Genomic DNA, 13,884 nt, shown 5'->3' on the forward strand with positions numbered 1-13,884 from the left:
CACACACACACACACACACACACACACACACACACACACACACACACATATAAAAGCACGGGGAACATTCCTCTCTCTCTCTCTCTCTCCATGTGTGGTATGTCCTGACACGACCCTCCGTTCTAACACATCATTTGGTGCCAAACCCTGGGAATTGGCGGTTCTGTCAGCAGCTGCTGCATTGCTCACAATGCAGCTGGACGGGCAGAAATCATGACCACGTGGATCGGTCACAGCACCAGCAATCGCAGCTGCCGTGAGTATGCGAGTTCTCGGCCCCCTCAGCTGGTGGCTACAAGAATCGCAGGCTTTCACCACGGAATCTGCTGCTGCTAAAGCCACCACCACCACCAAGTTGCAGCCGAGCTGGAGCTGCCCCAAGTACCACAGGACATTTGAACTTCTACCACGTGAGCCGTACCCTGCCTGGTCTATCATGTGGGGCTAGCCTCTGCTCAGGCCCACACCTACCCATTCAATTTCACGTTTTCTATTTACCAGTCCGCTATAATTCTCGCACAGACACCGGCATATTAATTGGTAGGATCAGTCAAGGAGAGGACCTCCAGCTTCCCAGATACAGTTGGCTGGCCTTCTCTGGGAACTATGGGGTTTATAGTCACGCCTCCCAGTTGACTTACGTCTTAGGACTTCTGCCATTGGTTGCTCCTCCCTCAAAAGCAACTCTTCTTTCTCCACTTATTCCGGGATCTTGCAGCCGAAAAATCCTTGGATCCAGGGTGGGTTGCTTTCCACAGCAGGCCCAGGGTCTGCTGGGGAGCCAGTAGGGTGTCCTCGTGATGACTTGGACTACTAGCTTGGCTAAAACTTCTTGATTTCTGGCCTGTTCTCAAAACGCTGGTATGACTAGTCCAACCACCCACCAAGAGGTATCAGAATGTCTTCGACCTTACCTCCAGGCACCCCACTGGGATGTCTCCTGGAAAATCTCAAATCTTTGAAGCTAACACCTGACTTGAAGGCATCAAAATTAATATACCTCTGCAATAAGATCTGGATTAAATATCAACTAGATGGGAGTTCAAAATGGCCACTTAATGGCACCATAGATCCAACTATTTTAAGGTGCCTTAATACATACTACCAGCGAACTGGTAAATGGAAGGAGGTTCCTTATGTCCAAGCATTTATCTATCTCCATTCCAATCCCTCCTTGTGCTCTTCTTGTTCCCCAACCCAACTTCTCTTAGCCATGAAATCTATACAACTTCTGCTAGATGATGCTACAATGCTAGATCCAGCTAATGAACCACCCCCTTTTCACTGCAGACCTATCTCCACGCAACAGAAGGTAAGCAACTTCTGATGACCTACTGCTTTTCCTAGAGCTACCCCAACATAAGAGCTAAACTTAAAAAGCTGGAGAGGGGACCCCTAACTCCACAGGCAGAAGTCTTAGCACTGGCCTTCAAAGTGTACCATGGGAGAGATGATACAGTCCGCAAACAAAAATACCATATGCTGGCAAAGGCTGTCCGACCAGCCCCAGCCACTACCCTGGACTCATGGTCTCCTAAGACTCAGAGACCATCAGGCACCTGCTATAAATGTGGTAGAAAAGGTCATTGGGTAAAATCCTGCCCTAACTTCTGCAAGCCAAGAGGGCCATGCCCTAGGTGCCATCAAGAGGGACATTGGGCTGCTGATTGCCCTCATGTTACACAAAACAGAGGGACATCACTCCCAGATAACCCTCCAACTGATCTCCTAGGCTTGTCTATGGCCTACTGAGGAGGCTCGAGCTCCCCTGACCCGACCGCTGCCATCACTAGCAGGGAGCCCTGGGTAGATCTCGTGGTATGTGGGCAGCCTATCTCCTTCCTTTTGGACACTGGAGCCACTTTCTCACTCCTGACAGAGTTTTGGGGACCCACTTCTTATTTTCCTATTGTCAGGATAGGAGGACAACCATACTTCCCTTTCCAGACCCCAACACTTAGTTACATTTTTAGGGGTGTACCCCTCACCCATTCCTTTTTGGTAGTGCCAACATGTCCTGTCCTCTTATTGGGAAGGGATCTTCTAGCTAGGCTGGGAGCCTCTATTTCCTTTGCTCCCCACATTCACCTAAACCCAGGCTCACCAGCAGTTCTTCTGCTCCTTCTCCTAACCAGGAAACCTACTAACACTACCATGTTATTTCCTTTACCAGCTTCTCAGGTAGATCCCCCAGACTGGGATGTCCAGAACCCTTCATTGCTTAAAACCATTCTCCTGTTGTCATCCAATTACTGGACTCTACCAGGTACATAACTCAAGCTCAATACCCTCTCTCTCTACAGCCTACTCCTGAGGACTTAAGCTTCTTAAAATCTATTACTGCTTCTTGCAAAATCTGTCAGAAGTCTGACCCCAATTCAAAGTATCATAGCACCCCTTTTCCTACCCATCCAGGCTTCCTGGAACTGATTGGCAACTTGACTTTACCCACATGCCCACTGTCAGGTGTGCCAAGTACCTCCTGGTCTTGGTAGTCACCTTCTCAGGGTGGGTAGAGGCATTTCCCACTACTAACAAAAGGGCTCAGACAGTCTCTGATCTCCTCCTCCGAGAGATCATCCCCTGGTTTGGTGTACCAACCTCTCTGCAATCAGACAATGGTCCTGAATTTACTTCCCAGGTCTCTCAAATCCTATCTAAGGCCCTAGACATCCCCTGGCATTTTCACATTCCTTACCACTTTCAATCTTCTGGTAAGGTAGAAAGAACTAATCGCTCTTTAAAAACCACTCTTGTTAAGCTGTCATGGGAACTTCACCTTGATTGGGTAAAACTCCTACCTCTGGCTCTTTTTAGGTTACGAGCTCTCCCAAAGTGACTTCTCTTCATCTCTCCCTTTGAACTCATGTATGGAGGATATACAGTCCTAACTCCTGGTCTTTCATCTAAATGCTCTTCCCTCCCAGACCATCTACTTACCCCATTACTTTTCCACCTCTGTTCTCTCCTATGGAACTTTGCTGATCACCATCTACCTCTGCCATACACTGTCTCCTGTCCACTACCTATTAACATTGGAGACCAAGTCCTTCTATCTCCTCCAGGTCATTGGCCCTCACCTCTCTCTCTCAAATGGCAGGGCCCTTTGAAAGTAATTCTTGTGACCCCTACAGCTGCTAAACTTGAGGGACTCCCTCATTGAGTCCATCTGTCTCACCTTAAACCTTTCATCCCTCCACCTAAAAATGACTCTTCTTCATACACATCAATCTTAACAGGACCGTGCTCTATTAAACTCCAGAGAACAATGAAACCGCCCACCTTGTCCCCAATCCCAGAAAATGAGACTCCACTCCAGCAGCCGAGCTTGACCTCACTGGATTAGACATGGGTTTCTCATCCTCCCCCTGCTGCTCATTTCCATCCAGGGTAGCCCTTATATCTGGAGATTCGATATTCAAGAAACCCCTACAGATAACAAACAATCTTTCCAAATAGGGTCAGGAAACTACTCCATTGCCGGATGCCAGGAACCAATCCAAATTGCTATCATCCTGGTATCTGTAATCCCATCTAAATATTATGACCTCTATACTTGCTTTCTCTTTGACCAGTCAAAAGATAATTGTAGAAAATGGCCAGACAAATATGGGGGTTGCCCATATTGGTCTTATCAAATACATATGCTAGGATCATGGATCAATCATTTCTTCTATCAACACGGCAAGACACTCTTTTTCTACATACAAGACCCATGGGATTCCAGGTGGGAGACAGGAGTTGTTGGTAAGCTTTATCATAAAAATCAGCCCGGTCCCCAGTAAGTACCATCCATCTCCAGGGAAAATATGTCTCAATTGCCCAACCCCTGGATATCAGAAAAGAAGGGGAGATAATCAAACATTCCTCTGAGGTCCTTACCTCTTTGACATCATCCCTCATAAATGGCACTAACTTGTCATTTTGCCTTTTACTTCAGACCTTGACCTTGGCATACCAACTCCTTAATGTCACCAGACCTGGATGCTTTAAGGATTGCTGGTTATGTGTACCCCCTGGAACTAACTCACAATTGTCACTTACAGTGTCTCCAGTGATGCTGCCAAGTAATGTTACCTCATCCTTTGTCAGTTGCCCTGGCTCCAGTGTTGCCATGACTCCATACCTTACCTCTGTCCCTCTCTTTGGCATGGCAACCTGTTTTAAGGCCTCTGGCAAACATTCAGTGGGAATGCTGAGCTCCCTAGACTGCAATAGAACCATAACCCTTGATATATCATCTTTGCCACAATGCCCTGCAATCCAAAACACGTCAATTCTTTGTGGCTCTCAGGCATATCATCGCCTACCTGCTAGCTGGTCAGGAGTTTGCACATTAGTACTTCTTTTCCCTGAACTGGGAGTGATCCAGGGAAACAAACCCCTGCCAATCCCAGTTGTAGATATGATAGCTGCCCAGCATAAGAAGGCAGTTCAAGCTGTGCCACTCTTGGTTGCTACGGGAATAGCCATAGGTGTTGGTAGTGGAGTTGCAGGGATAACAACTTCCATGAACCAATATAGTACATTCACTTCCCATTTCAAAGTGATTTTCAACAAATGTCTGAAACTGTGCTTACTATCCAAAAACAGATCAATTCTTTGGCAACTGTGATGCTTCAGAACAGACGGGGACTAGATGTCCGAACAGCTAAAGAAGGTGGTCTTTGCCTGTTCCTCCAAGAATGCTGCTTCTACGTCAACCAATCTGGAACACTCCTGTTACAGGATTACCAGCCGCTGCCCACAGATGAACCACTGTCCACAGAGGAACCTGATGCAAACATTTACCAAGTGGATCCCGATGGTGAAATCCCCCATTGACAACACCCCTAGACAGCAGGAAGTAGCTTAAGAGACACAACACCCTCGTTCCTTTTTCACCATCGGCTTCCCCTTCCCTCTTTCTTTCTTTCTTTCTTTCTTTCTTTCTTTCTTTCTTTCTTTCTTTCTTTCTTTCTTTCTTTCTTTCTTTTGTTTTTTGTTTTGTTTTGTTTTGTTTTTGTTGTTGTTGTTGTTTGTTTTTTGAGACAGGGTTTCTCTGTATAGCCTTGGCTATCCTGGACTTCACTCTGTAGACCGGGCTGGCCTCAAACTCAAATCCACCTGTCTCTGCCTCCCAAGTGCTGGGATTAAAGGCGTGTGCCACCACTGCCCGGCCGGTGTTTTTATTATTATGTGACGGGGGGTGGGGGGGAGATTTCTTTTTCCAGTCTATGTGAAGTTCTGTAGGCTTCTTGTATGTTCATGGGCATCTCTTTCTTTAGGTTAGGGAAGTTTTCTTCTATAATTTTGTTGAAAATATTTACTGGCCCATTACATTGGGTGTCTTCACTCTCTTCTATACCTATTATCCTTAGGTTTGATCTTCTCATTGTGTCCTGGATTTCCTGCATGATTTGGGTTAGGAGCTTTTTGCTTTTTCTTTGACTGTTGTATCAATCTTTTCTATGGTGTCTTCTGCCCCTGAGATTCTCTCTTCTATCTCTTGTATTCTGTTGGTGATGTTTGCATCTATGACTCTTGATTTTTTTCCTAGGTTTTGTATCTCCAGGGTTGTCTCTCTTTCTGATTTCTTTATTTTTTTTTTCTGATTTCTTTATTGTTTCTATTTCCATTTTTAGATTCTGGATGGTTTTGTTCATTTCCTTCACCTGTTTGATTGTGTTTTCCTGTAGTTCTTTAAGGGACTTTTGTGTTTCCTCTTTAAAAGCTTCTAGCTATTTACCTGTGTTCTCCTGTATTTCTTTGAGGGTGCTATTTATGTCTTTCTTAAAGTCTGCATCATCATCATGAGAAATGATTTTAGATCTGAATCTTGCTTTTCCGGTGTGATGGTGTGTCCAGGACTTTCTATGGTGGGAAAATTGGGTTCTGATGATGCCAAGTAACCTTGGTTTGTGTTGTTTATTTTCTTATGATTGCTGCCCCCCCCCCTCAATCTCGTTATATCTAATGCTCCCTGCCCTTGCTATATCTGACTGGAGCCTGTCCTTCCTGTGATCCTGGTTGTGTCAGAACTCCTCAGAGTCAAGCTGTCTCTGGGATCCTGTGATCCTGGGCATATTAGAGCACCTGGCAGTGCAGCAGCTTCCTCTGAGTGTTGTGGGACTGGCTGCGGAGCTTGTGCCCAAGGTCTGCTCAGAACACCAGCCCAGAGAGATCTGAAATAACCCAAGCCACTCTGATCTCGGAGTTCCTGTGTGCCTGGTTCTGCTGGTCCCAGTTACTCCTGGTGTTGGGACAGATGTTGGTTCCTCCTCACCTCTGATCCTGAGAGTGTCAGAGTGCCTGGGAGTGGAGCTTCCCCTGGGTGTTGTAGGACTATCTGCAGAGCTTCGCCCAAGGTCTGCACAGGACACTAGCCCAGAGAGACTGGAAGGCCCCTCTTTGTTTTTTAAGATGAAGTCTCACTATGTAATCCAGGTGGCCTGGAACTTGCTATGTAGACATGCTGGCCTTTATCTCACAGAGCTCTGTCTACCTCTGCCCTGAATTAAAGGTCTGATGAGGATGTTTGTTTGTTCTGTTCTGTTTTGTTTTGTTTGAGATCCAGCTTCTCAACCCTCAGGCTGGCCTTGAATTCCTGATCTCCCTGCTTCTAACTCCTCAGTGCTGTATTACATGTAGCTTTGATGAGTGCTTATGAGACATAAGAACATGGTGGCACATATCTATAATCCTAATTTTTGAAATTAGATATATTACATCTCTAATCTCAACTCAGGACTTAGAAGGATAAGGAGTTCAAGATCAGCTTGGGCTACATACATGATACCCTGTTTCAAAGACAGAAAAAGAATGAGGGAGGGAAGATATCATTTGCATAACTGAAATTGGTGATGCATGCTTATGCCAGTTTTTCTGTTGTGGCAAGAGAATTTCAAGTTCAAGGCTAGCCTACCACTCAACTTTGTGAAATACTGTGTCTTAGGGTTTCTATTGATGTGAAGAAAAATCATGACCAAGGAAACTCTTAACATTTAATTAAGACAACATTTAATTGGGCTGGTTTACAGGTCCAGAGGTTCAGTCCGTTATCATCAAGGAAGCACGAAAGTGTCCAGGCAGGCATGGCGTTGAAGGAGCTGAAAGGTTTATACCTTCATCCAAAGGAAGTCAAGAGCAAGACACTATCTTCTGGGCACCTAGGAGGAGGGTCTCAAAACCCAACCCCACAGTGCCACACTTCTTTATTCCAACAAGGCCACACCTCCTAATAATGCCATTCCCTGGGACATGCATATTCAAACCACCACATGCTGTTTTAACATTTTCTGAAAAGTGATAGCTACTGAGGGACAATGCTTGCCTGCCATGCTGTTTTAACATTTTCTGAAAATTGATGGCTACTGAGAGACAATGCTTGCCTGCCACGAATCAGAGCCATATATTTTAATGAAATTTTATATATGTAGTATAAACCTTTTTACACAGATAGGAATCAGATTCATCCTTAAGTTTATTTAAACAATATCTGGCACTAACAATAACATTATTCATGATATTAAGATTGTTCCAGAAAATCTAGATCCTATAACATTTGGTTCGTTGATGTTTAATTTGTTTCTATAATTTTCAGGTTGCTTAAGAGATACTCACATTTGGGTTTCAAAAAGCAGCAAGTCATTCAACAAACATCAGAAGGTATAGGCTTCATTTCTTCTAGTCGAACAGCATTTTCTCCCCAAATAGGAGATATATTGGTAAGTGCATCCATTTGTTTGTATTACACGTAGTGAGACCCTGTCTCAACTAGTCTTTAATAGCCCTAACTTACAGCCTACCTTAGGCATGCTTAGAATAGTTCACACTAGGCAGCCTGGTGGTTCAGGCATGGAATTGCAGCTACTTGGAAGGCTGAGTCATGAAGACTGCCAAATTCAGATCAGCCTGTATTAGAGAACAAATTCAAGGACAACTTGGGTTAATTAGTAAGACTTTGTATCAAGATAGAAAGTACATGGGCTGAAGCTACAAGCTGTTGCTGTGCCTAGCAAATGGAGAACTCCAGACTCAATCCCTGGTCCCCTGTCCTTGCCCTGCAACCCAAGAAAAATAGAACACTTACCTCAGTTTACTACTTCACAAATCATCTAACATAAACCCTATTTTACATTAAAGCATTAAATAGCTTGTGTAGAACTATTCAATGAGATGGTTCAGTGGGTAGAACCTTTACTGAGAAGTGAACTTGGATTTAACTTCCAGAACTGATATGGGGGGTTGGGAGGGTGGAGAGAACTGACTGGCAGATTATCCTCTGACCTTCACATGTACAAAGTGACTTTGGAAAAATCACAAACATGCACACTCAGAGAGAGAGAGAGGGGAAAGAGAGGGAGGGGGAGAGAGAGAGAGAGAGGGGGGTAATGAGTAGTTCATGTAACTTATCCAAACTTCATTGAGGATGAAAAGCAGATGGATATATAGGCACAGCTCCACACAATAGCTGTGCTGGCTAAAGAAACTCCATCTTATGTCTACATCCACTTTGGTGCCCACTAGCAGTTTGTCTCTGACTCTAGTCCTTGGAAGATAAGTTCCTAGTAACCCTGACTCAGTGACCTCACCCAAAAACTGTACAGCTGTGACTATCTCCTTGATATGACTGATTTGTTGCCTCCTGTAACTTGTGTATGCAGATACCTAGAGATTATTTTGAGTTGCCTTAACCAGTTAACTTGGCTTTTGCTTGGTTCTGTTGATATTGAAGGCTCCCCTATGGTATTTGCCTTTAAAAATATCTTCCCCTACCCCTCCCTCACGGCATACATTGAGATTTGGCTTTAAGGTTGGTGTCCTGCCTGGAGCTAATCAATAAATCTTATAATTATAATTGGATTGAGTTTAAGGTCTTTTCCCAAGTGTCAGAAACCTATAACACAGTGAAGAGGAGAAATCAGAAAGCCACCTTTTCTTTTTTTCAAACATAAAATGAACCTGTGAGTTCTGGGGTTATAAGTATATACCACCATGTGAGTCCTAAATACTTTTTCTATGTATGTATGTATGTATGTATGTATGTATGTATGTACATAAGTATGTATGTATGTATGTATTTGTTTGTTAATAAACAGGCTCTCACTGTATAGCTTGGGCTATCCTGGAACTCATTGTATAGCTCAGGCTATCCTGGAGCTCACTATGTAGCTCTGGCTATCCTGGAACTCACTGTATAGCTCTGGCTATCCTGGAACTCACTATGTAGAACAGGATGCAGATCACAAAGACATGTCTGCCTCTGTCTCTCAAGTGCTAGAATTAAATGTGTGCCACCATGCCCGGCTAAATGATATTTATAGACCTGGTTTCTATGGTTTAAAAAATATATTGCTGCCGGGCGGTGGTGGCGCACGCCTTTAATCCCAGCCCAGCCTGGTCTACAGAGTGAGTTCCAGGATACCCAGGGCTATACAGAGAAACCCTGTCTTGAAAAACCAAAAAGAAAAAAAAGAAAAAATATATATATTGCTGCCGGGCGGTGGTGGCGCATGCCTTTAATCCCAGCACTTGGGAGGCAGAGGCAGGCAAATTTCTGAGTTTGAGACCAGCCTAGTCTACAGAGTGAGTTCCAGGATAGCCAGGGCTACACAGAGAAACCCTGTCTTAAAAACCAAAAAAAAAAAAATTGCTATAATTATTTTATTTATGTGCATGGATGTTTTGCACACATGTGTACTATATGTGGGTGTCAGAGACAGAACACAGGTCTTCTGCAAAATCAGTATAGGCTCTTAACCACTGAGCCATGTCTCTGGCTCCATAATTAGTTTCTTTTAACCATTGCTCTCCTAGGAGTGGATACCACAGCTTTGTACATGATAATTAAGAGCCGTATCACCAGTTCCCCTCCTCCTCATTTTTTCTTTTATAAGACCAAATCCTATATATCTGCAGGACTTTGAACCTGAGATCCTTCTGCCTCTACTCTACCTCCTAAGTGCCAGGATTACTAGGATATACAATTATAGTCAATTTTAGACATGCTAAGATGGAACCCAGTACCTCATCTCCTGTCTGTTAGGAAAGTATTCTACTGACTGAGCTACATCTAGCTCTCTGTCTTTTGACTTTTCAGATAGATGTTACTCCATAGCCCTGGCTGGCTCTTGTTAAGTCCAAAGCAGGCCCCCATAATGGCAGTGCTGGTGACAATATCTTAAACCAAAGGACTATGACTGGGTAAACAGTAGCCTAAATTCTGCATTCTTCTGTAATCTTCTAAGGCCACTTTCTGCTTCTCAGAAGCCTCCTTTAATTTGCCCCTAAAAGTCAACTATCTAGAACAAGGTCTCCTAGTTAAGCCTATAAACCTTGATCAACTCAAAGAATCCTACCTAACTGACTGTCAAGTAAAACCTGCTCACTTTCCCACCATTTGGCTTCCCTCAGTCGACTCCCCTCCCCAGAGCCTTGCCAGTGGTCTAGTTTGGTGTTTCACTGTTCCTCCACTTATAGCCCTGAACTTGCTATGTGGACCCTGAGAACAAAACTTATGGCAAACTTTCTGCTTCTGTCTCCAAAGTGCTGGAGTTACACATATGAGATGTCAGGGACTGTCTGCACTGAATATTTTGAGGAGGACAGGGAGAAAAGGGCTTTTTCTGCTTCATACCATATATTCTCGCTGGAGAACTGCAAGCAGGACTGTAAAGATATGTTTCATTTATCCCTCTAAAACTTGGTACTGTGAACATAGATGTTGGTTAGAACAAAGGGTTAAAGTAGAATATTTTTTCTTTTTTCTCTTTCTTTTTTTTTTTTTAACTCTAAACTTGGTTCTTTTTCCTTTTTGCAATCATGTGACTTCTAACAAGGTGAAGGAGACCTATTCTCCCTCGGTTATAGTTATAGAAATGGGAGATAGCCCATTGTGGTACTTTCTGGAATTCCAAAACAAAAGAGGGAGGCCTCTACAATGTAACTTAGCCAGAACCATTTCAAACAGTAATTTTAGGACCAGTGAGATGGCTTATTGGGTGCTGACTGCTAAGACTGAAGACACAAGTTAGAGTTCTATGATCTTTAAAAATGAGGAAGACTAGGCTAGAAGTTTAACCTGTCACAAGCTGGGTGGTTTTAGTCACTAGACAAAAGAAACAAAGGAAAGACAAGTTAAAGAAAGGAAGGAATATTCATGCTGTACCAGGATGTGTTGGCAATTCATAATGGGAGGCTGCCAGTCTCTCTGGCAGGCATATTCAATCTCCCCTGCACAGGGACTTCTGCCTATAAGGACAAGTTGGCCTAGGCAGTGGGATTCTGCCAGGTTCAGCAGGTAGGGCAAGGTTAAGGCAGCGTAGCCAGATCACTCAGGAAACTGTTATCAACAGGGTTGGTGTTAGCAGCAAGCAAAGAATAATATTGCTGTTGCACAAAGGAAAACACAAGCAATTTAGAAGTAGTAGTAATCCCACAGGGCTAGAGAGATGATTCAGAGCACTGACTGCTCTTCCAGAGGTCTTGAGTTCAGTTTCCCCTCTCACAACCATCTGTAATGGGATCCGATGCCCTCTTCTGGTATGTCTGAAGAAAGCAATAGTGTATTCACATACATAAAATAAGTAAATAAATCTAAAAAAAAAAAAATAACCTCACAAGAAAATATTTCTTCTTTCTGCAAGAAGTTTGTGCCAAAACCCAAATGTGTCTAAGAAGCACACAGAAAGGAAATGAACTTGGTTTGTGGTTTTGCTTGTTTGTTTGTTTTGGTTTTTTGTTTTTCGAGACAGGGCTTCTCTGTGTAGCCCTGGCTGTCCAGGAACTCACTCTATAGACCAGGCTGACCTTGAATACAGAGATCCACCTGCCTCTGCTTCCCGAGTGCTGGGATTAAAGGCGTGTGCCACCACCACCCGGTGGTTTGTGTTCTAACATAAGTGAAAACTTCCCCATTGCCTGGGGTCTAATTTCACATTTTTTTTTTCTTGATTGGCTGGTTTTAAAGGAATTGGTATGAAAGAAAAGAAGGAAAACAGGAAGTTAGCCCGATAGCCCAAACCTTTAATCCCAGCACTCAGAAGGCAGAGGCAGGTAGATCTCTTGAGTTCAAGGGCAGCCTGGTGTATAGATTAAGTTCCAGGACAGCCAGGGCTACACAGAGAAATACTGTCTTCTTAAAAAAAAAAAAAAGGCAAATGCTTTTAAAACTGAAACATTATTTTTTATCTGGTACTCCCTGAAAATGCACAAAAAGATCCCTTAAAAGCTTACCACTGCAGGTTATGAAGAGAAACAGACCTTCTAAGTACTTTCGACCTTGAGGTTTCTCTGTGTGGTACCCATCATGTTCTTGGCAAAGGCCTTGAAATGTTCAACCTCCAGCCTAAAGGCTGGATATGTCACATGGATACTCTGAGCAGCAAAATGATGGAAAAAATGGACAGTCAGTGTCAGGAGCAATCCACATTCAGTCAATGATAGTTTTCTAGGAGTCAAATGAAGCTGACAATTTCCTCTTCAGAGCTTGGGGAAGCAACATGTCTACTCAGGTAAGGTGGGGAATGGATCAGGAGGAGGAGGTGCATTAGCATCAAACTGGAGCCTTCCCCCATGTCATTATTAAAGAACATTTCAAACATACAGGAGAGCTGAAGTCATCATTACTCCATAATTACAGTGTCCTGCTTCCTTCTTTGCCTATTCTCCTGTTTCCTTTTCACGTATCCAAGGGACACAGCTGTAAGATATTCCAGAAGACCTTGAGTAAATAGAATATGTACAGAAAACACCCAGGCTCCAGCAGCCCTGGCAAGTTTCTCTGAGACACACACATTAATTGAAAAGATAAGGAATATTGAAAAGCAGGGAGGCTTTACTTTGTTTTGGTTTTTAGGTTTTTGTTTGTTTTCTGAAAGGTTTTCATGTAACTCAGGCTGGCCTCAAGCTCCCCAAGTAGCAAGGTCTTCAAGAAAGACCTTGAAGTTCAGCTCCCCTTGCTTCTACCAAGGTAGAATTACAGGCATGTGCCTCCACATGCAGTTTATGCAGTGCTGAGGTTAAAACATGGTTGTGCATTCTGGGCAACTGCTCTACTGACTAAACTACACCCAACCCTGGGAGATTAAAAGTTAAGACATTAATTACTCCTCCTTCCCTCTCTACCCACTTCCCTTCCTCCCTCCCTTCCTTCTGGTATATCTTTATCATATGTTTGATTTATTTATCATACATATAATGAATGATTGCTTTTGTTATTTTTATCCTGGACATAATTTTTTTAAAGATTTATTTATGTATTATATGTGAGTACACTGTAGCCTTCTTTAGACACACCAGAACAGGGTGTCATCTCGTTACAGATGGTTGTGAACCACCATGTGGTTGCTGGGATTTGAGCAACCTGGGGTTGCTCAGGACCTTTGGAAGAGCAGTCAGTGCTCTTAAACGCTGAGCCATCTCTCTAGCCCCATAATTTTTATATATAGAAATATATCTCCTTTTTTCTAAATTTATTTATTAATTTAATGTATGTATGAGTACACTGTTGCTATCTTCAGACACATCAGAAGAGGGCATCAGATCCCATTACAGATGGTTGGGGGCCACCACCATTTGGTTGTGGGAAATGAACTCAGGACCTCTGGAAAAGCAGTCAGTGCTCTTAACCACTGAACCGTCTCTCCAGCCACCCAATACTCTCTAGCTAGATGGCTCACAACCATATGAAATGGGATCCGATGCCTTCTTCTGGTGTGTCAGGAACAGGATGCTCATCTACATTAAATAAATAAATCTTTTTTTAAAAGGCGAAGGAGGAGGAGGAAGAGGAGGAGGAACAGGAGGAGAAGAAGAAGAGGAAAAGGAAGAGGAGGAAAAGAAGAAGAAGAAGAAGAAGAAGAAGAAGAAGAAGAAGGAGGAGGAGGAGGAGGAGGAGGAGGA

The 13,884-nt window shown here is 43.5% G+C and overlaps 1 protein-coding gene across 1 annotated transcript in view; it reads right to left on the minus strand.

The window, feature by feature from the left end:
* The window catches only part of Pp2d1 (protein phosphatase 2C like domain containing 1), a 61,793-nt gene extending 57,864 nt beyond the window's left edge, over nucleotides 1-3,929 (minus strand). Inside the window, exons 1-2 of the mRNA XM_031346811.1 lie at nucleotides 3,883-3,929; nucleotides 642-773 (exon numbers count right to left, since the gene is read on the minus strand). Coding sequence (XP_031202671.1) covers nucleotides 642-773; nucleotides 3,883-3,896 — 146 coding nt within the window. The 5' untranslated portion in view covers nucleotides 3,897-3,929. The remainder of the gene's footprint in view (nucleotides 1-641; nucleotides 774-3,882) is intronic.
* Between the last annotated feature and the right edge of the window lie 9,955 nt (nucleotides 3,930-13,884).

The sequence above is a fragment of the Mastomys coucha genome, unplaced genomic scaffold, assembly GCF_008632895.1.
Source record: "Mastomys coucha isolate ucsf_1 unplaced genomic scaffold, UCSF_Mcou_1 pScaffold3, whole genome shotgun sequence".
NCBI lineage: Eukaryota > Metazoa > Chordata > Mammalia > Rodentia > Muridae > Mastomys > Mastomys coucha.